General features: G+C 42.0%; 2 protein-coding genes across 2 annotated transcripts in view; one reads left to right on the forward strand and one right to left on the reverse strand.

Annotated features, from left to right (window-relative positions):
• Positions 1–6313, forward strand: part of st6gal2a (ST6 beta-galactosamide alpha-2,6-sialyltranferase 2a) — a 30003-nt gene extending 23690 nt beyond the window's left edge. Inside the window, exon 7 of the mRNA XM_071919697.2 lies at positions 4292–6313. Coding sequence (XP_071775798.1) covers positions 4292–4539 — 248 coding nt within the window. The 3' untranslated portion in view covers positions 4540–6313. The remainder of the gene's footprint in view (positions 1–4291) is intronic.
• On the reverse strand, positions 1985–22737 carry tmtops2b (teleost multiple tissue opsin 2b). Its single transcript, XM_071919698.2, has 4 exons — positions 22383–22737; positions 12395–12720; positions 8152–8385; positions 1985–2200 (listed from the first exon to the last, which is right to left on the reverse strand). The coding sequence occupies exons 1-4, from the start codon at positions 22735–22737 to the stop codon at positions 1985–1987; spliced, it is 1131 nt and encodes a 376-aa protein (XP_071775799.1).
• Between the last annotated feature and the right edge of the window lie 1459 nt (positions 22738–24196).

Here is a 24196-nt window from a genome sequence, read left to right on the forward strand (position 1 = left end):
GGTGCAAGCACCGGCCCCTGCTATGCAATTTTCTGTCATTTTGAATAAATATAGCCATTATGACCACGGGACGGAGGGAAGGAGAGGCGCTGTGTGCTATTAATGTGGATGCCATGGTGGGATTTCAAGCCACGGGAAGTTGACACATTCTCCTCTGTCTCCGTCTCCCCCGCTGGAACCCGTCCAGAAGGGAGTAGAAGGTAGTGTTATCTGGGGAGCTACACACACCTCTTCAGTGTCTGCAGTGTTGGACTGAGGTTACTGTGCTGCTGAATAAAAACCTCCCGCCTCACGAGTCAGATGGTCATTTTTAGTGTTGTGATAATGAAGAATTATAGCTCGCTTGGCACAAGCAAAGTTTAAGCTATATAGATAAAGGCAGTGAGGTAAAGCAATGCTGCTGTCCAGCTCTTGGTTGGGATTTCAGAATGCCTGAATAATTTTGTGTGTAATATTTGATCAGGATTTGTACTGTAGTTGGTGTAGGTGTTGAAATATTAATGCAATGCAGCCATTTCAATATGAACAAAACGGACACGGACGCACACGGCTTCATAGCACTTTCTTTGCATGTGGGATGGCTTTCAAACATATCATAGTAATCAATCATAGGTACAAAGTTCATTCCCAAAATACTATCACACCCGCCAGTCCATTTATTGTCATTGAGAGGCAGGCAAGCAGTGTTCATGCAGTTGAGCATTAGAAACGGACCTCAGCCCAAAATCCATCGACAGTACTGTGGCACAACATCAGAGCCTCACATCATCCTTAGAAAATTGCCTTTGTTCTCCGAGTCACTCAGTCTTCTCTGTGTTTTCAGAGCTCATTGGACATTAGTCCACTAGACCATTCCCATGTTCAGTCAGACCAGCACAGAGGCTGGGGTCGGTGAAGGGGAAAAGTTGATAGATGAACACGTCAGTCCAGTTGGACACTGAGTGGAGAAGCACTGAGTCTGTGAGTTGCTAGCCACGGTATTTACAGCACAATGACAAGTAGGCTGAGCAGCAACAGAGAACAGGCACTGGAGAAGTGGGAAATCTAAGCTTAAACATGCACACACACACACACACACACACTCACACATGCACACGCTAAGGGCAAAAATAGAATCTAGGTTTAAAAATAGAATTCAAACACAAAATATGAAACTGAAAGGTACTGGCGTTCTTAAAATATTCAGTATTTTAGTGATTGGTCACATGATAAAAAATAGTAACAAATAAATGTTAACATTTTGAAACAAATTTAAACCTTATAGCCAATGTGGACAGTACGTTGGCCTGGGTATGGGAAGTTGTGCTTATTTGTGCTTAGGTGTGAGTGATTTTTTTCCCCCAAACATTTTCATCCCACTGTCCATCATTTCCTCTCATTTGTTCTGATTGCAATGTAATTATGAGAGATGGTACAGCTGTTGCTGGTGGGCTTGGTTACCTAGATAATAAAACTCACAGGCAAGTTCACAAAAATAATTGTCAGCAGTACAAGCCACATGATATCAGTTATCACAATCATCAATAAATAATTGACCAAACAACAAATATTGAAAGATAAGCATATCATACCTCCCTGTACACATAGATATACTAAGACAATATGTATTTTACAGGCATTTTGTATCGTTTTGTGTCTTGTTAGTGTAAATACACTGAACAAATATAAAAATCCAAATCCAGGAAAAAAATTAAGAAACACACAGAAATGGAGAACACTGTCCTTTTTCATACAAACACCATGTCACACATACAGGACACAAATCCTTTCTAAATGCATCATGCTTCATTTCACATTTTTCCTCAATATTGCTCACACAGTCACAGACTGAGGGAGGAAGGGGCATCAGTTTGTCAGACATGTTGAACATTGCCTTGTGGAGCATAATTGAGTAACGAGTAAAGTATCTAGCGAGCTGAGCCATGCGTACTTCGTTCCAGCCGGTCATGTTTTTCCTGCCCGGTCCTGTCGAGGCTCTCTGTGCTCAGGAGTTGACCTCAGGAGGGTTGGTGCGCTCGGTGGCTGGAGTGCTGCTGCACTTGTTGAGGGCGCTGGTGGAGATCTGGGCGGTGCAGGCCACCGTGTTGCTGTAGACTCTGCGGTTCAGCTGGATTACCATGGTCTTGGAGGGCATGGAGGAGTGGCAGTTCTGCAGCGGCTCCTGATTACAGTGGAACAGAATCAGGAAACACCTGTAGAACTGAGAGGGAGATGGAGGGGGAGAGAGAGAGAGAGAGAGAGCATGTGAACACACATACCCGGCCAAACTGAGTCGATAAGGTGGTCAGCCCGCTGCCAGAGGTGGATTGACCCTGGCTTCACCTTCCTGAGAGACCGGTCGCTTGGATGTGCTCAGAGTTTGTTCAGGCAGAAATCCTCCTGCCTTAGTGCACTTTGATGTCTCAAAGTCAACAGGAAGTGCCGTTTGGAAAAGGGAAATGGCTCGCTAATGGTCTGCTGTATCGGTGGAGTAGCTGTTTTCTAACATAGTTAGTGTGGCCTCCCAGGCCATTAAACACATTGTGTAGAAAAGCCTGACAGCCATCCTCCGAGACACATGCACACACTCCCCCTTTTCTGTCTTCTGCGTTCCCTAAATATAGTTGAGAGAATTAAAGAATAAGAACGGCCTGAACCCTTTTTTTTTTTTTTTTAATATTTTTCCATCATGCCGATCGATGACAAAAAAATTGCTGACAAAAATCTCATCATAATTGCTTGCTCTGTAACTTATCTAAAGTCATGCCTTCCTCATACAGTTTCAATGCTACCTTGATCAATGCTGTAGCACTTCATAATATACAATTTGCCGGCCGGCTGCAGCTGCCTGTCTACATAGTGCAGTAGTGCAAAATAGTGAAAGTTGTCAGGTCATGGAAAAACTGGAAAACAAATACATACGTCTCATTACAGAGTAAGTGTCAATATATTGAAAAAGAGATTAAAATAGAGTCACTTGGCCCTAAAGGACTGCATTGGAGAGCCGCGCACCCAGGCAAGCAAGACTTAAGTAGCTTTATAATGAAGCAATTTGTGAGTTTTTTGTCAGAATCAATTGGAAAGTCATGGGAAAATAGAGTCCTGGTGGAAAATGGCCGGAGTTATGCTTTAAGGAAAAAGGCAAGGGGAAAAGTCAGGGGATAAGGCAACTCTGTTACCTGGTTAGTGATGCAGCAAATTGAGTAGAGGTTTGAAGCAGCGACTACAGGCCATCTGTTGTAGCGACTCAGGAAGCCAATACATTTTATATTGTAGCTCTTTTTTTTAGCACTTATGGACTTCACATTCACACTGATACACTCACTCACACCTGGGAACTGCATAGCACAACTGCAGCCTTCTGCTGCCACTGTGCAGCTCTGCTAGAGTTTTTGGGGGTTAAGTGCCTTTCTCAAGGTCGACTCTATAGTAATAGTTGAGGGAGGAGAGAGTGTCGCTCATTCACTTTCCCTGCCCAGATTTCCCCAGCTGGTATGGGGAGCACAATTTAGGCTGACTAACATTCAGGTTTATATAGAGGGAGGTGATATGGATATGTGTTCTGTGTTTGTGGCAGTTGATAAGTGTGAGTGACTTTATCTCAGGACTCTGCTTTCACTTAATGTCACAACACACATTTGCAGACATTTTCAGATGGCTCTTTTCTGTCCCTCTTAAAGGTGATATATGTAGTGGTTTTAATCGGGGTATCATTATAATTGTCAAATGAATTGTGATACGTTTGTATAATTACTGCAAACAAATGAGACCATGGTGGAGACGACTGGTAGCCTTTTCCTCACACCAGTGGTTTTGTTGCTTCTTGTCGCAAAGAGGATCTTTTGCTTCTTCAGTCAAAGGTTTTCTCTTTCACTCTACTGAAGTGGATAAACATGTTGGAAGTGTTTTTTTTCCCATCAGCCTTAAACTCATTCCAGCATCTGCCATTGCAATAAACTCTGAAAGCTTTAGCTCCTTTTGTGCTGGAAGAAGAGCGACTCTTCTCCTGTTTTGTGTCCTACAGTAATCCAGCAGATTTCCTGCAAAATAAAATAAAAAAAATAAAAAAAATGCAAAGTGGCATAAAATTTAAAAATGCAGTGTAGAGGCTGCCAATCTTCTTTGCAATGGTCTTGTTTGTTTATGGCAATTACACCAATCTCTCAAAGTCTCAAAGTTAATGTGGTATTGATTCACTGTAAATGCTACAACTGGTTCTCAGTTGTGGGTGAAAAATGTCAAAGTGAAAGAAAGCCGCACAACATTTCCGAATATGAATATCCAAACTACCGTTTGTGTGTTTCCATTGTAGGCATCCTCCTGATGATGGCGCTGTGCGAGCAGGTGCACGTGTACGAATACATCCCCTCCATGAGGCAGACGGACCTGTGCCACTACCACGAGCGTTACTACGACGCCGCCTGCACACTGGGTGCCTACCACCCGCTCCTGTACGAGAAGAGCCTGGTCCAGCGGATCAACACGGGCCCTGAGAGTGACCTCAAGAGGAAGGGACGCGTCACTCTTCCCGGCTTCAGCACCGTCAACTGTGACATCTGACATATGAAATCTTACCCTCTGAGCCCGAACACACACACACACACACACACACACACACACGCCCCAGCCCTTTGGGCTGACTGAGGGAGAGGTGCAATAAAGCCACTGGAGACAAGGAGGCTGGAACTTACAAGTTTCAAATTAGACCCGTGAAGAACACAAGCCATAGCCCCTCAGGGTGGGATCAGCGTGGAGCGTTCTGACAGACCTTGTCTTCATCAAGACTTTTTTAATAGACCGGAGGCAGGAGAGGGTCTGTCTCTGAGAGCGACAGGTCAACCGGCCTGAAAGGACTTCTCTGCTTTAGCTGAGCCACGTTAGCTGTGGAGCTGACTAGGGTAGCAATAGATCAGTGTTTTTAGATAGACAAGTGAATTTTCAATATCTGGGTGTGTTTTAATGTCGTAAACTCTGTGTTTATCAATAGCTTTGGGTGGTCCGCCGCCTAAAGGAAATTCCACTGTTTATAATGATGGATATTTGTGATTTTTATTGGTCCAAAGGGTTGTGAACATCTGACAAAGCAAGCAGTAGTCTGCACTGAATGTCATACATGCGTGCGCACACACAAACACACACACACACACACTTCCACTGACATATAGCAGCTACACTTCCACAGACGTATACCAGCTACACTTCCACTGACGTATACCAGCTACATATACAGAGGAATGCACATACAGTGTAAAACACAGTCTTGATGTCTCCACAGAGAGAAAGTCAAGCTACACCAAACACTGTTCAGTCTCTATCAGTATTATTTAACAGCACGGATTCACATTTCATGAACCTGCAGCAGGTGTTCTTGTTTGACATTCCTCAGATATCCTCTTGTGAAGTCAGAAGTCTCGTTTGGTGTTTTCATCAGGGGTTTATTTCGCACTGCTGATGTCGTTATGCTCAATACTGACTCACTCTCCGTGCATGACTACACAAACCACTTACCAGATTGTCACTCCTACTTCGCACTTTAAGGATGACTTCTGACTCAACGCCAAGAAGCCTCTTTGTCTTGTAGATAAAATCCCAGGGTGAGGCATTGGTTGCCCTCTTTGGATTTATCCCAGACAGTGAATACTTTTTTTTTTTTGTAAACGAGGGCATAGTTAAATCAGAGTAAATATGGCCAAAATGGATCTTCAATCTAAACAGGTGCTCAGAACAGCTGTAACCCTGTGCCTAGTGGTCGACTGAACACTTTCCTCGGGTTGCCTTTTAACTGTTCAGATACATGCGGTGTGTATTGTGTATGCTATCGTCAGGACTGCAGTACTATTGAGTTTAATCGCTGAATGAGGTGTTGAGCAGTTGGGATTGTCGAGGTAGTGTTGACTGTCTGAGGGGCTTCTCAGCTCTGCCTCATGCAAACACATTGTGCAATCATCAGCCCCCATTTGAAGGTCAGTTCACTTTTTATTGAATGTAACTTTTATCACCCTCTGTCACGGCCAAATCACCGCCGGAGTTCACCACTGAAGTCCAAGTCTGTGCATGCAGTGCTCCTCATCGCAGGGTTACGTCTCTGTCATGTGACGGCGGCATGCAGCGTTTTAAGCCATCATTTCCTACGGCTCTAAGTTTCTCATATTTCCTGAACCCTCTGATATTGGTCTGCAGGGGAAAAACCCTTCCGCAGCTCAGAGCGGAGACCATGTCTTATCAGAAAGGGGATTTGAACCAGTAATATTTACAGGCTGGCTGTCTCCTCCTGCTTCGATGGTTTTCATGTTTACACTGAGTCCGTGCCAGACCGGCAGTTAGCCTCAGCTCCAGAGGTATTTGTTTTAGCGTGGGAGGGAGGGAGGGAGATTGGCGGGGGGGGTCTAGCTGTCTAGCTGTCAAGCTTTGTGACTTTTGACTCGCATACATTCATTGAACCAGTTTGGACTCTTACCTCTTTATCTTTATCCTAAAGTTGTGCATATGGTCATAAGTATGGTAATTTGCCAAATAACTCCCTCCTAATATGAGATGGGAGTTAGAATGACATAGAAACGCCATACAGACATGACAGGAGTTGTGATTTGTACTGGAGCCATGCAGTCAGAAAAGTATTGCCTATAACGGAGATTTTTATTGAAAGTGTATGCTATTCTAGAAAATGTTTTTGTGCCCATTGTTTGTGGTTTGGTACATGATGTTGAAACGTGTCAGAAAAACTTTGCTTTGAGTATTGCGATGTGTGTTGAAGAAGATGGCTCTGTCCAGGTAGTAGATGAAAAAGGCTAAATGGCAAAGCTGTTTGTTAGAAGATGCTTTTTCTTTGAATGCGATTATCCTGGTGCTTAGCATTGTGCTGTGTCAGTGAATTACTGGGTATCTCATTAGCAGGTACTTAACAGGGAGCCAGAGAGAAGTAGTCGTTGTTCCAGAGGGCGTTTCTGAGGCTTGAGGAGATTCAGTATTCATTTGGAATCATGCAGGTTTTTAGCTTTGTTGTTTTTTTTTTGTTTGTTTGTTTCTTTGTTGACATAAATCATCAAATGTTTTTATTGCTTGTGATTGTAACACACTGAAGGTGCAAAAAACCCTGAATATATTGTACATGTACATTTCTAATAACCATTTTATTACTTCCCAATGCACAGAGCATGCAAATCTGGATCAGGGCTAAGAGTCTTAAACTGTCCATGTCTGTGCTGTACCGTACTGTAAATAGACAGCATCGTCTTTGGTATTGTGAGAAGCAGGAGACTGTGCTAAAAATGAGATTTTTTTACTGGTGTTGTGCAGATTTCAATGCATGCGTGTGGATAGGGAAATCACATCCAGCTGCGGTGCAGCTATTATTAGTTTCCCTGGAAGCATTTGATGAAGTGCAATGCCTTCTGGCAACTGCAGTAGAATCTTGATATTGTGCCAAATTTCATTTTTTAATTATGTTTTATCTGGGTGGGTTAAAGGCAGGAGGAGGGATTTTTTTTAAGTAATAGCAGGACTTCTAAGGTGCTATTGCTTCTCTCTGGGATGCTTGGGGTGGGATTTGGTTGAATTTTAAATGCCTTTTTTAAGAAGGTAATTTTCTGTTCAGTATTCAATAGGGGACACTGTACTGAAACTTGGCATTAACTTTCCTGTTTGATCAGCGGCGATGTGCTGAGATGAGAAAATATTTGGAGGTCACTGTTCTTCAATGCTCATCATGTTTTTGCTCTTTTTTTTTTGCCTATTTCTCTCTTCCCTTTTGCTCTTGAGGCCTCTCTTTTAATGTATATTCTCTCTATTCTGTATTGTGGGGAGTTGCTGCACCACACTGCCTCTGAAGGATTGTCCAACTTTTTCAGTTTCACTTTCTACATTTCCTTCAAGCTCCTTGAGGATCCCTCAAAAGAGGAAGAGGAGAAGAAACATTCATGACTGACCACAATAAGAGTGAAGCTCCTCTTTCACTCCCTATAGCCTTAGGGTGTTCTTTTTAAGAGATTTTCATTTTGGTTTGTCATTGAAGGCCCTTTTATTACACTTGAATGGATATTTAAATAGACCGTTTGTATGATTTCAGCTGTTGTTAATTCGTCTTTTTTTACCATGTAAATAAAGCTGTTGTACATGTAGAGCGCTGTTCTTGTCATTCAAAGGGTAACACAAACACACACACTTCTCTCTCACCTGTTTGTTCATCAGTATATAGATGAGGGGGTTGATGACGGTGCTGCTCTTGGCCAGTAGCGAAGGCACCACACTAGCCACAGGACTGATGATGTCTGGCGGGCCGAACGTGGCTATCATGGCCACCACACCGTAGGGCATCCAGCACAGCATGTAGCAAACCACTGTGGTCAGAACCATGAACAGGATGTGGAACTCCCTCTGCCGGGCCGCAGTCTTACGGATCTTACCCACCTGTGGACGAGAGAGGGGAAGAGATGAGGAAGGGAGGGGAGAAAGAGACACCGCTCCTCCTCCTTTGTGACCCGTTTTCTCCTAATGCTTCACTCACTTACTACTTAAAATTGGTGAAACACTGACAAAGAATAGGCTCTGTGCTGGAATGTTGTTTTTCCGGCTGCTGCTATGGATTAAAACCTTGAAATTTACTTTTAGAACAATATTATTGAATGGAGGATTTACATATGCATGAGGAACACAAACTTACTAAAAAAATGTGGTTATAGAGGGGTAGAGAAAGTTTGTGTGTGTGTGTGTGTGTGTGTGTGAAAGACAGAGAGTAAGAGGGAGTAAGACAGACACCACAGTTAAAAAGAAAAGAAGTGCCTTATCTCACTCTTTTTTCATTACCTATCTCTTGATCTATATTTGATTATCAAGCTAGTATCTCTCTCTCTCCTCATCCCATTAATTGTATCTCTTTTAATCTCTCTCCCATTAAATATCTTTTAATCTCTTCCTACTCGCTTTTCTTTCACCTATCCACTCCCTTTTTTCCCATTCATTCATCTACAACTCTCTCATTCTGGCTCCTTTGTGATCCGCTATGGCAGACATTCATGTTATGCCTGCAGATGTCTTTCCTAACAACAGTTCTGTTCCACTGCCTCCCCATTTCATGACAGAACTCCAGCTGTCCCAATCAATTTCCCCTCACTCCTCTGTCGGTACAAAAAAGGTGAGACAAATAGAGACAGCTGTCCTTTTCTGTGCACTCTTGCTTAATAATTGACTTTGTCAGGAGGTAACAGACTGACGTAAAGACGCATCGGGGACACTCACACACTCACACACGGCCCAGCACCTTCTCACTTAAGACTTCTGCACACTCAACCCTCACCACATAAAATCAGACTTTGCAAGTGTAACCCAGCTGAACAAACGGGTTAAAATAGAAATGAATAAAGTTATAAACAATTGAACTATTGACTTAAGTTTTAAGTTAATGCTTTTATTTCTGTTATTAGATACTACAGTTGTGATAACTTAGTCAAATCTTTTGTTTCACCCATTCCCACCCCTTACTAAAATCAACCGGAAGTTTTGCAGTGCAGTTTACGAGCAGAAAAAAAGTCTGTGATACAGAAAGAGAGTTCCTTCGAGTCGCCATGTTGAGCTAGAAGTAGTTGCTCCGTGTAACAATGTTGAGCTTCACAAAAGTTGAGAAACAGTAAGAACTAAGGCAAAACGGTTATTGAAGTCGAGCAGTTATCAGATGATAGTGAAACGGTTTCCCTGCAGAAGCCACGAGGCCGCCAGAAGTGCCGGTTTCATCTTAATTAGTTGCACTTCACATGCCTCGGTCAGGTCTTTTATTGAGTGAGAAGATCCAGTGAAGAAGATCCAACGATTCCAGTAGATGGCGAGCCTCCCAGCTTGATTTCCAGGAACCCGGATCTACATTGCCACTGAAACAGCCGGATGAACTATCTGCCTTGTGGTAGGATTGTGCCAGTCACCTGGATTGGTACCAACTCGAACACACGTTATACTTAAAGAGTGCACTCTGACTCACCAGACTCTGACAGATCAGACCTCCATCTGATCTGAACTCAAACAAAGTTGAGTTTGACCAATTTTCCTCTATGGTCATCAGACACTGACTTGGAAGTTACTTGAAACTGTGGAGAAATCCCACATAAGGACAATTGATACAACTAAGGACAATTTTCTTTGGTTTAAAGGGCCCAGTTTTTTATTTTTCATATTTATGTAAATGTGATGCAAGTTGCATTGTTTTGCTATTCATAGGCAAACTAAAGTTGCAGTTAACTGAATTCACTTGTGTTGTGTCTATGGTTATTGCACTCAAAACTTAGCTCCTTTCGAACCTAGAGCGAGGTGTACTTACCCAGGAGTGGGTTACACAAGCCAAGTCAGTGATGACCGCTGGCAGGTCAGCAGGTATCAACCCGGCCTCATTTAATCACAAGACTTGGTAAAGAATTTGCAGTAGCTAAGGGTGTCCATTGGAATCAAGTGGCGGTGGAGCCACAGCCGTTATGACTGATTGGCTAGTTGAAAGAGTGTTTGAGATGTTGCACTGCAATTGGCTCCACAGGCTGCAGAGCAATAGTAATGCCGACTGAAATCAATTTTGCCAATGTGACCTGCAGAGAGGTAATTGTGAGTGAAGGGCACTTATAGTGAAAGCTGCTTATTGCTACCAGGGGCCCCTTCCAAACAGAGGAAAAGACGTGTTTACAGAAGGGCATCCAGCGGTCAGAGAGTAACAAGCTACTCACAGTAAGAAAGACCACTATGGGCTGTATGTGTGTGTGTGTGTGTGTGTGTTTAAAAGACAAGAAAGCAATATGTGGTTATACAGTTACAGACTACACTATACACAAAACACTATATAGTGTGTTTTATTGTCCTGTTTTGTGTCTGTCTGTTCACTATGAGTGGCTTAGGCTTTATCAAAGCTGCTGATCTTTCTAAAGAGATATGTCGAGGTAATCCCCTGCTCCGCTAAACCACTCTATACTCTCAGGAGTAAACAATTTAAATCACTGCAGGGGAGTGCAGGTGATTTAACTGTCTCCAGGTGGACAATACTCAGTCCCTAAGACTCAACAAAACCCCGTTCAACAATGTACTGCCTTGTATATCATTTGTAATATTTTTCTTAGCTTTGAACAGAAGACTAAGGTTCAGCTCTAATCTCCTTCAGTGTGTATCTGAAGCCTAAAGGACATTTAAAGGAAAATTCCACCGTTGGATAATCTCAGTGTTAGATATCATCAATTTGTGATGTTCAGTGCATTCCAGGAGTTATTTTGTGTTGAAGGGGTGTAATGGACCTTTTGGTGTATACCCACTTTCTACTTCTTTACAGTTTTTCTCAGTCATTTAGATGCATTTCCCAAAACACATCCAACACCTCATTCTCAAAATAGTGCGTCAAAACCCCACAACATTAATGCAACTGGCCACGGCACTATTTCAACTCTCACTGTGTTCACACAAAATGCAAATGCTAAAGCACATTTTGCAAAACACAAAACGCAATTGTCATTGCCTAGACGCAATGACAAAACAGATTGTACATTTGTCAGTCAGCTATGTACAAGGAGCATTGTGTCAGTGTGACGTGTGATTCAATGGAAAAGTAAAAGAGCACACCTGCCTTTGAATGACTGCTTCTTACAATCCTTGACTGTAATTATGGCGACCTTGCGTTTTTCAATAGACAGTGTATTGTATTTGTTTTCAGTACTGTAACCAGCCTTGCCTTTGTTTCATTTGGTCATTGTATGGACTGGGATAAATGAATACTGTATAGACATGTTTTGCTTTCATATTTGTGTGTGGGGCAATCTTTGTATTGTCAGCAGCACTATATAAGCTACACAATCTGTCCAGTTTTGATGCAAATACGTAGCATTTTTTGTGTCAGTGTTTACGCAATGATCAAAGGGTGCTATCCATTTGGTGACAGTGTTGTAGTGATTGACAGACTTTGTGTGTTTTGACGCACACTGCCCATCACCTAGCTTTTGAAAATACTTAATAAATAAGCATATTTTCATGGCCCCTTACTCAAAACGCAACACGTCTTGCGGCTGCATTGCATTCTGGTCTATTGAGGCTACTGTCAGTGGAGAAATTGGCATCTCTACCTCTTCCACAGTGGATTTCTCCCTGTATGGTTGTTGAGTCTGAGGGACTGACACCAAAACCTGACGTTTACTGTTTGGGATAGCTGAACATTTTTCTGCTATCAAACAGAAAATATCTTGATGTCATGTCATCTATGTTTAGTTATCTGAGGGAATAAGACTAATACACCACCAAATGACAAGATGGGTCCAGAAATGCAAGGTACATCACCAATAGCTGTTTTTTTTTAAAGTGTTTTAGGGTGGATTTGTTTCTTTAACATCTCACAGTCAAATAGCAAGCCTGACACATGAACACACACATACACACACACACACACACTGCCTCTCCGTCTCTTTACCTGCTTGACCGCCCAAAGCAGCCTGCTGTAGCAGTAGACCATGACCAGGATGGGTAGACCCAGGCAGAAAATGAAGAGGCAGATGATGTAGGCGTGGGACTGGGCCGTCCGAACCTTCCAGGTCACAGAGCAGCTGGTTCCTGCCCCCTCTATGCCGTAGCTGCTCCAGCCCAGCAGGGGGGGCACTGTCCACAGCAAGGAGTACAGCCAGGACCCCCCCACTGCCAGCAGGGGCTTGCGGTAGTCCGGCCCGCGCTTGTTGTACACAGTCAGAGTGCTGTAGCGGTCATAGGAGAGGATCACCAGAGAGATGAGCGACACTATACCTGAGAGGGAGAGAGAGAGAGAGAGAGAGAGAGAGAGAGAGAGAGAGAGAGAGAGAGAGAGAGAGAGAGAGAGAGAGAGAGAGAGAGAGAGAGTGAGTGGGGGAAACATCGGACAGTGAATCATTTGCACATTGACATTTATGATCTATGACACAGTGAATTACACTCATAGTATCTAAATTGGAGTAAAACATACTGATATATAGATGGTGATGAGTTGTGACACCTGTTGACCAACTGCCACACTAATGAGAAAACCATGGTGAATGTTGTTTCTTTTTTTTTTTTCTAAGAATAAAACAGTGATTTCTTCCTTTACTTTAATGATCTCTTGAGGAAAAAAATATTTTTTGATGCGTTTTTTAATTCAAAGGTGATCATCATCTCTGTTTTACCTGTCTCTAGTTTGAACTTATGTCTTATGAACCCTTCATTCTGCTGACAGTAAACGGCAGACGAGGGAGATTCCTGGGGAGAGTGCAGGTGGAGAGCGTGGGGGTGAGATGTCACATATGATCCATCAGGTAAAAAGATCATCACACTGGCTACTCGCCACAGGACCAGCACAGACCCTGTGATTTGCACGGTTCAGCACACACACCATCTCCTTGTCCCTTATTTGCCCCGCTCTCAATTCAACACACACACATACACACACACACACACACAAACTGCCTCCTCAGAGAGCTGCAAGCAAAATATGACCCACCGACTCTGTAGCTCTGTTTAACAATCCTGCATTTTAAGCGGGAACTAGAACGACAGATCTGTGTCTCTCTGAACTGATCTCATTTCACTTCCTGATGGATTCTGGCTTCTTCCTGGTGGAGACTGGGCTTCTGCATGGAGAAGCTGAGTCAGCAGCCAGCACACTGCCTTACCCACAGCCTTTGATCTCATACAGTCTCATTAGCTTTACTTTTGACCAGTTAATTCTAAATTCTAACATGCTAAAACATGAAATGTGAAGTATAATTTCCATATTTATGTAATAGAGTGTCGGTCCCGGTTTAACTATTAACAGAAATAACATAAAAACAGTGACGCATGCAGACTGGAACACAAGTGCATACTGTATGTAGCACTGTCGCTCTAAATTTCTCCCTTAGACATGAAATATTGTCCTTTGCATCACCTCTTAATATCCAACTTCAAACGTAGGAGACGTTGATTTAAATGCACACATATTAAATATGCATTTTTGTTATCAGTGATGGGGTGAATAACAGTAAAAAGGGAGATTTAAACATTTTATTGTTCCTGCATTGCGTTCTGTCTGCCTGGCTTCAGTGTGGCATGGTTTTCTCCTCAATAGCTTTGGGATTTAATGCCCTTTAACTCTCCATTTCTTGAATGCCAGATGGTAATATTGTGCATTTTGAATCACGGGGGTATTGAAGTATAACCTAGCCCTACCTAGACCGTTTGTTTTTACGGACTTACGATGACGAATGTTAGGAGCTGATAAAATAGAGTAGAATGAGAGCAGAGGACGAAATGAGAAATAGAGAGAGTCGGAGGGAACATAGGGAGTGGAAAAGCCATTGTGAAAAAAGAGAATATGGGAGGAGAAGTTAGCAGGCTCCAGAATCGCACGCATCATCCATCTCACTAACAACTCAATATGGGGCAGACAGTGGAGAGAAACACCATAATTCCATGTATGTGAGCACACACACACACACAAACACCCACCCACACACACACACACACACACACACTTGAAATATCTGTTCCTGGCTACAGCCAAGCTCTGCCATTGTGTTTTTCGGGGTCCAGGCACATAGTGCTGGAACCCTATTGTATTGTTTTTTATGTGATTGTTGGTAGCTTCGGAAAATATTAATAAGTCATAGAAGCTAAGATGCCAACTCAGACCATCGTTCCTCTAACCTGGATGCTTGGACACTGTTGCACACGGATATTACGTACCTCTGGAATATATCCTTGGACTGCATTTATTATTTGCATTTATTTGCACTGCTTCTTATAGATTTATATTATGTATGTTACCTTTATTTATTTTATTACTTTTTTTCTTTTATTTACCTTCCTGTACTTGACTTCCTTGGCATTGTTCCACTAATTGCTGCTGTGGCACCTGAATTTCCCCCAGGAGATCAATAAAGTGCAATCTTATCTTTTTTTTCTTATCTTATCTTACCAACACCAAACATCACAACTCTGACTACATGATTGCTGGCATGAAAGTAAAACTCACTACTGCATATTATTGCAGTTATACAAGTTATAGTTTGTAGTTATAGTTCCAAAACAGTAAAAGTGTAATCATCTGCAATTTATAAATACTGAACAACGATCATCAGGTAACACATTCTCCCCCAAAATGCTGTCTGGAATGAACCCTTGCTTTTGTTGAAGGGAGGGAACAGAGAGGACAGTCGCATTTCAGTTTCAGTTTTTCCAGCTGTTTCACCATTTAAACTGCGATCACATTACACAAAAACAACTTTTTAGAAAAGTTGATGCTAAATGAAATTTCCACTGTGGTGAACCTGATACAGCAGCATAAACAATGCATTATGTTCACAAGTCTTCACAGCATGTATCATTTTCAGAGGAAAATAACAGTCAGTGCTGAAATACATTGATCAGAGACATAGCAAGTCATTTCACTCATGCACAGATCTTCAATATGCCTGTCAGTATTTGTCATTTAACCCTCAGCCTTGGAAATGGCTTGGAAATCTTTCAGCAAAACAGCAGGGCGTTGCAAAGCAATATTTTGCACTGCATGAATCCCACAATCGCACCGCCAGGGTCTTAGAGGTGGACACCGAACAGGTCATTGATCTTTATTCCTTGTCACGCCAGACAGTCCCTTGGTACAGCATCTGGCCAGGAGAGATCCTTGTTTCTATGGTTACAACCTAGACAGTCACCATCCACAATCTGATGGATTTAGATACTGAAATCGAATGTCTTAAATTAAATGAAAAACAATGTTGGTTAAGCTGGTTGGAAATGGACAGAGACAGTTGCCCCATGGTACACAATTAGCACTGGTGCTCAGGGACTTCAGTTTTGCTTTTAATTAGTTTGACATTTTTGACTTTCCTTTTTGACTGAAGACAAAATGAAATGCAGAAATATTTAAGTGATTCGACATTGTACGGATTCCTGAACTGTATCCTGGAGCCTGAGGAGAAAAGCACTGCGATAGCGCTGAACATGAGTGCTGAACATGAGTGCAGGGGAGAGACAGGACCTGCATATCAGGATGCAGAGCCTCATTCCCAGGACTCTTGCTGTATTCTGTAACTCTGCTCTTTGGGGTTACTGAGGATTATCTGTGCTGCGAATCAGAAAGAGCCATGCAGCGCTGCCAACTCCCCGAGTACGGACTCTCCCAACATCCTGTGGGTGGTATTAGAGGGTAGGAACAAACGACCTATGTGGTCGTATGAGTTGGAGGACTTGTTGGCAATTTAAGATGTATGATAATCTTGGTTCAGGTCATTTCTAGTATAACAAAATGTTCTTTCTTGGGATTGGGATACTTGTCAAAACGTCTCAATAATTCTCACTCAGTAAAGACAGCAACTCCCAAAGACAGACTGCAACATTGTTTCTCTTAAAATAGCTGTCTTTATTGTTAAAACTAATGTGTTTCATTGGTTCGGGTGTTTGGTTTTCTTGATGCAGAGTCGAGTAGACACAATGTACTTTGTGTAAATTGCAATAGAATACAATATAACCATGGCCTTTGCTTACAAATGGGTTTTTGTAATTGGTTAGTTTCAGAAAAATATTTGGCTGTTCTGGGTGACTAGAATGTTGCACATATTTTCACCCAGAAAGAAATATGAAACAGCAAAGGTGCACCAGAGGAAATACAACATGATGGAAAAGGGAAATTGTGATTTAACAGAGGAAAATGGATGAAAGGAGAGATGCAGAAGTGAAAACAGATTGAGCAGAAACAGAATTAAGTAAGCTCCCAGTGAGTCTACTCATTCCACTTCCATTTCTCTCCGCCTGTGTGAAGGCTAAAATGATCACAACCAGGAAATGAGCATCTATGGACTCATTAATAATAATGACCATTTAATTTTACATTCATAGTGCCATTACAAGATATTCCTAGTGTCTTGATGTTTCAAGGACAGAAGCTAGGGGTGACAAAACCTATTTCAACACTGGAGATGAGCCAGCATGCTAATGGGAAAACAAAAAAAAAATCATTACCATTGAAAGTAAAAAATTAAGCAAACAGGGATTGGAGGAATCAATCAAGAATTTCAGATTTTTGATAAAATCTTAATAATTTTGATTAATTCTGCATGTTATTGAACTATGTATCAGCCTTTGACAATAAGGAAGATTACACTTTTCATCCAGTCTTTAAACTCTCATCAGCAGAGAAAGACCTTTCTGACACATTGTGCAGTGGAATGCATTGTAATTTCTGATGACTTTGCTGATCGAATAGATGGGCCACTTTCAATAATATGCAAATTAACAACTGGCTCCTAAGCAACAATGTGGAAGGGACTGGTTGGATTCAACACATCAAGCTTGTGTTGTAAATATATATTAAAATCAAAATATACAAATAGGTAATAGCTTTATTGTCACACTATTACAATAACCTCTAGGTATACGTAATGCTATGCTGGAGTTTAACATCTCTGCTGTAAAGTTGTGGCGGCACAGTCAAAGTCTCATCACTATTCTCATCACATTGCTGGTGTCAATTTGTATTCATTGTGCAACCATTTATCTCTGTCTGAGCTACAACTAAAATTACAAAAGCAATGAGTGTAATATCACTGATGAACCTGAGTCGGACTATTGTTTTTACTCTCATTCATCATAGTTAGCTTTCCTTATGTGGCGAGCAATGGCTATGACTTGTATATTTGCAACAACTACATTTACTGACTTGTTTATGGTTAGATGTGCTTCTCATGAGAAAGGGAGAGAGAGAGTAGAGAGAGAAAGAGAGAGAGAGAGAGAGAGAGAGAGAGAGAGAGAGAGGCATCCCCTCCTGATGAAAAAGCAAAACATGACCGATGTGCTGCATCTCTCTGTCAGAAGCTGTTTTTCTGCCTCGGTGTCACTCATTGCCATTCTCAGTGTAGCCACATGAGACCAGCAGATATCCCTTTTCTCTGTTTGTTGCTCCAATCACCACGCTCTGACCCCGGCCTAATTGATATGCCTTCAGTCAAGGCTAAAGCTTCCCTACAGTGCCTATTAAAGATGCAGCTCTGTATTCCCTCGCACCGTCCACATTTACAATTAATCGATCTCCAACCTTTAGACTTGTGATGCTTAAATGAAAATGACAGTCCAACACACATAAACTCGTGTTTAAACATGTGCAGTGTGTGGAAAATGACATGACCACTACCCCATGTAAAGGCTAAGTGTAGGCCATGCCCCTCCCAACACAATCAATCCACATCTTCCACAAACCATGGAGGAATTAGCACCTTGGCACTTCAGAGACAAAATGCTGATTTGTATGTAAAAGAGAGCACTCCAACGACGTCGGAGTAGATAAAACGCACCGTGAATTTGAATAAACATGGACTTCAGGCTATGACTCATCCTGCACCTCACTGGTCTCCATCATCTTCTTCTGTTCCTTAAGAAGACAAGAGGTAAACTGACAAATCTGAACAAGTCTATGGACCCAAACAAAAATGTATGAATGAGAGGAGAGAAGACACTGAGGTCGTCATGTGAAGTTAAAACTGGATGATTCATTGCATTCAATCCTTGTTTAAGACTGTAGCCCAGTAGTCCAGGAACAATGGGTGATCAATCATGGCACACACACACACCACCACCCACCACCCACTCCGGTAGGCTATTACCCTCTCCACTTTCCTCTGCGCTCACTCCATGCAGACTCATGCCATAGCACTATATATGATGTGTGAGTTCATGCTCAGGCTCTGGTGGATGGAAGCAGCCTCTCCCCTATCATGTACCTTATCTGGAGGAAGGATAGGAGGCTGGGTATGGTGGAGGAGAGCTTTATGGAGAAAATGAATTATCTGAGTCAGACTCGGAAAAGGCTTTTTGCTGCGACGGGCTGTTTAACCAAAGCACTGTGCAATCTTCACACACGTTTAAGCGTGGCCATGCGTCATTGGGCATGAGAAACTGGTGTTGTAATGTTCTTTTAATGAGGCCACTCCAGGGGGAGGACAAGGTGTACTATGCGAGCGTGTGCTGTGTGTTTGTGAACATGTATGTAACATGTGTGGGCAGATTTATTTAAGGCATATTGTCGTGGGGTGGTGCCTTGGGATTGAGAGGTCAAGAATGTAAGGAGGAAACAAAGAACAAGATTGCTTATGTACTGTTTATGTGTGTGTGTGTGTGTGTGTGTGTGTGTGTGTGTGTGTGTGTGCAGAGTGCATGTGTAGCTATGCACAGTCTGGTCCTGAACCATGACATGACAAAAGGGAAAAGTGGTACCTATGAATTACCTGCAAGGAAAGATGGGAAAACAAAGGTAAAGGATCTACAGAATCTGGAAACCCAACACACCTCCAGTACATAACCATTAGTATTCCAATATCAGTTTTGTTATGAATATTATCTGTTTAAAAGCAAGAAAATTAATTTGCATTTATGTAGAGTATGTATGTAAAGGATGAGGATAGAAAGTGAGAATAGGAAACTACAGGTGGGAGTAAACTTAAGAAACTGTATTCAGTATAAGAGGAAGATGCTCCCTTCAACAGCTCTGTATTCATTTTTTTTATTTATTTATTTTTTTTTACAAAGAATTAACTAAATTAGCTAAACTTAAGTGAATCCGGAATGTAGTGTGGGGTAAACTCACCTTAACTCAGTTTCCTATAGATAAAAATCATAGTAAAATCACAGTATACATCATAGTACAGTAAGTAGTGTCAAACTGATCTAAGTTAAGTGAAAGTAGGGTTTTTTAAATGAAGCATAAATTAATTGATATTTGTTTATATTGCCTTATGGTCACTGACTGGAGATCATGGTTTACTCGCTGGTTACACGTATATGGACATAAGTATGCACACATATCATATGTATGCATGAATATAATTACACACACGCAGGCACGCACACACACACATTTAGAATGTCAAGCTGAGATGAAGCGGTGTGTTTGTTACAGTAGAAAACGAAGCAGAAGAAGAAAGGGGGATATAAAAGAGGTTATCTTGAATATTCCTAATCTGAACACCCCAGGAAGGACCCCTGGCTAAGAGAGATGCGCCTTCTCCTTGTGTGTTTGCCTGAGATAAAGGTTGAGAGAGGGATATTCTTTATGTTCTTCATGCCAGTCTACACTGTTCAAGACACCTGCAGAATCCAGTTAGTATTGCTATTCTACAGATGTATGCCTGTGTGTGTAACTGTAGATGTGAATCAATTGCTGTGCAGCAGCACACTCTCTGGAACCCTGAAAGCTGATAAGCAAACCATTAATTCACACAAGGAAATGTACGTACACACACACACACACACACGCATACACACACACACACACACACACACACACACACACACGGACACCCTTTCGCTTGGAACAACAGCTATTGCAGTTGAGAAGAAAATCTGATGCAGTTTCTTCTGAAAGCTCTCTGTTCCTAGACGAGACCGTCTCAATCTCATCTTATGTTTTTACTTTCAATGTTTTATAAAAAGTGTTGAATGCCTAATGAAATGCAGCTGTGATCTTGTTTTCAATTCCATTGTCTTACCTTTGGAATGAAGCACCTGATCACTATCTGAGATGTGCAAACAATACGACCTTGCTGCCTTATAAAAGGGTTACCATGCAAAATCACTGCAGAGTAAAGGGTAAAGTACAAAGAAAGGAGATTGAAGAGCTACTGTAGAGGAAAATGAAATTAGCATACTGGGGAAAATAAAGTCATTTGGTCTGTCAAAATAATTGCCCCAGCGTAATAGACCAAGGAGTCAGCTACACAGCAAGCCGTCTGAACCAATTTCACTGAACAATGGCTTTGTTTGAGGTCATTGTATCAAGGCACCATGGGACAAGCCCAAAAATAAATAAAATACCCTCAAACACTTAAACCACCTTCCTTGTTTGGGATGCCCTGGAGTGTTACTTCAAAGCGAATAATAGGAGAGCGAGGGTTTCCTCAAATTCAAAGTTAAATATGGATTTTTTTAGCCGTAAGTATGGAGACAGACGTGGATTAATGTCTTAAAACAAAAGAAGAGCCAGAACAACTAAACGACTTGACCCCAGATGCTCTTGCTCACGTTGGTTGCTGACAGCGGTCATTTCTATACATAGATAAAAATTGCTTAAAGAAGCATACCCATTACTAATGCTATTTATAAATTAGCCATTTATTTGCATGTGATCTCAGCTCTCTGGCTCCTAGTCGATCGTTTATCTTCATCTCCTCTATGGAGAAAACAGCAGTGTTAGGCTACCTGGCTTGCAAGTTAATGTTAGCAAGCATATAACATATTACATACATACAGAAACACTGCTTACACAACAATCTGTTTATCTGTTGTCTTATAATTAGAGAAAGATTAGTATACTATATCTCACCAAAGAACCTCTAATAAGTTAACTTGCGTCGTGTGACGTCATGTGAATTTAATCTATAGTCTGACTAAAATAATTTAGCATTGCCACCTTCATTCATGCACTATCACCATTCCATCCCCCTACACTATGTTGTACTCAGGCAGTAGTAAAGTGGAGAAGGAGACAGTAGAGAGGCACATGTTGGTCTCAGGTGCAAGCAGCCCATGCAATCCTTTAGAGCTTCCAAAAGGCCGGGGGCTCGAGGTTCAAGGTGAAACTGTGATTCTAAATGTCCTGGCATTAAAATGCAGTCATAAATGAATTCAATATATTTGTGTTAGGTATCGTTGTAAACCTTTTTTATTAAATAAACTCTTTATCTTGAGCTTTCTTACTGTGCATGCTGAGCCCAGTGGTCAAAGGAGCTCTTCCCATTCCAGCACCTATTTTGGCCTATTCTTGATTAAACCACATAGTGTTTCTCAGCTTACTCTGACCACTGGGCCCTGCACAGTTATAAATTATAATAATCAAGATGTTAGGGAGTTTTGGGGTCTCTGAAAATGATATTACTGATTATCGTTTTTTTTTAAAAATGTTTTTGAGAAATGATAGCAGCACTAGTCAAAAATCAATTGTCTCCGCAAATGAGAATTGTGACCTTTAATTCTTGCTACACATAGTGAATCACAGCAAATCATGTTTTAAATCATTGAACAGATGGCCACTGATGTAGAGGAGAAATGCCATGCTCTGCAGGAACCAATATCAGCACATTAATTCCCCATTAAGTCGTCTCCATCTTCATAGTGAAAGATGTACTGCAACACCGTGACAATTGAATTGGCATTATTTCAAATGAGGGGGCCCCAAACGTAATGTTCCTTGGGGCCGCCTCTGGCGCCATCCGTGTTTCTCATGCTGATACAAAGAAAACACATTCATCAAGATATGGCATGCGGTCAGACAGCAAATGCACTCTTTATTGATGCATATTCCACTAAAAAGTATTTGTGAGATGAATAGTCAAAGTGCTACTCTGGCACGTGGACACAACCATTTGTTTCTCAAACGTTCCACTTGAAATAGTATGTTTGATATCTGCAGTCTGTAAGAAACTTACCAAAGCAGGAGTTGATGAAACCGTACCAGCTGCAGCCGAGGCGACCCAGGAGCCACTTCCCCCGAATACTGGAGGCAAAGCTGAGCGTGGTGCCGAACAAACACACCAGCATGTCGCTGACACTGATGTTCAGCAGCAGCATGTTCACCGGGGTGCGCAGCGTCTTGAATTTGCAAAACAGAAGCAGGACAACAAAGTTGTTCAAAAAGCCAAAAGTCATGATCAGTCCCAGGACCACGGAAAGCACGACGAAGCCCGTCGGGGACAGAGTCTCCGCGTCCGTCGGCATGTCGTCCCATTCCCGGTCATCGCTCACGTTGAAGCTGTAATTCAGATCAGCCTGACCAGAAAACATCCTGCGCTCCAGTCTTGTCTTCACCTGGAAAAGTTTTTAGGGGCGATACTGCTGGTCGCTCTGGTCACACCACCGTACCGTTCCCAGGAAAGCTTGTGCGTGACAAGTTCAAGCCGCTCACCTCTTCAGTCTGTATCCATGCTTTTTTGTCTTGGCGACGTGCAACCTTGTGCCCTCCATACGGGTTTCATAGCGCACATTCCTCTACTCAGGTTGAGAGCGTGTAGCTGGCACGTCGTCCCAAGAGAAACAACCCGAGTAAGCCATTACCACCATAAATGCATCGCTAGTGGTCTTAGTGAGGATTATGTCTGAGGTTTCTGAGGAAAACAGCAGCCTTGGTGCGGCGCGGTAACCTGCCCATCGCCTTTACGCGCGCCAGCTTCTGCGCATTCACCAATTTCCAATGAGCTGTCCAGAATGTTGCCTCATTACTGTGACAGTTTTCACCACAGTTTAAATGTAACCGATCCTACATCTTTGTTCGAGAAAGCAGTGTACCTTTATGTTTGGGGCAGTCTTGGAGTCGTTGGAAGCGAGACTCCTAATCTCAGGTAATTTAAATGTAATAAATAAAAAAATAAAATAAATAAAGGTTAAAAGTCGGTGTCGTCTCCATGTCTCTGTCACATAACGTAGACTAATAAGTATCCGCGCTCTTAGGTTCTGTAAAGTGGAGTAAGAATGACAACACTGTGAAAGTGAGCTCTACCCGGCTATCCAGCATCTTTTATGGGCAACTCTTACGTCAGGAGGCATAGTGATGACAGGGAAGAGGGGGACGAGGGGGGGGGAGGGGTGTGTGTGTGCGCGCGCGGAGGGACATTCCTTTTTATGCTCATAATTACAATTTTATAGTCAATCTGTGTGTTCCCATGTGTTGTCCTAAACCGTTCCAGTAGTAATTCTAATTCTTCCATGGTGTGGATGTTCTCATTCACAGCACAGTGCTTCCTGATTAATTAATTCAATCCTCTTGGTTCTTGCCACGATCATGGTCTTATAACCTGAACAACCAGACATAAAAACACACTGCACACTGAAAAGATAAATAGTCAACTTTATTTATATAGCACTTTTCTTAACAATGTTACAAAGTGCTTCACAAAAGGATAAAATACAATAAAACAATAATAATACAATATAAGTGAGTAAAATGAAATAATAATAAAAAAAATAAAAAATAAATTCACAGAGATAAAAGCTTTCTTAAAAAAGAATGTTTTAAGAAGAGATTTAAAAGCAGTGACAGATTTAGCAAACCTAATCTCAGCAGATAACTCGTTCCAGAGTTTGGGGGCCCGGACTGCAAAAGCCTGATAGCCCTTAGTCACCAGCCGGGCTCTGGGAACAACCAGAAAGCCACTATCAGCCGATCTAAGAGGGCGCCCAGGCACATAAGGGGTTAGTAGATCTTTGATATAATCAGGGGCCTGGTCATGTAAAGCCTTGAAGGTCA

This window comes from Centroberyx gerrardi, chromosome 10 (assembly GCF_048128805.1).
Source record: "Centroberyx gerrardi isolate f3 chromosome 10, fCenGer3.hap1.cur.20231027, whole genome shotgun sequence".
Lineage (NCBI taxonomy): Eukaryota > Metazoa > Chordata > Actinopteri > Beryciformes > Berycidae > Centroberyx > Centroberyx gerrardi.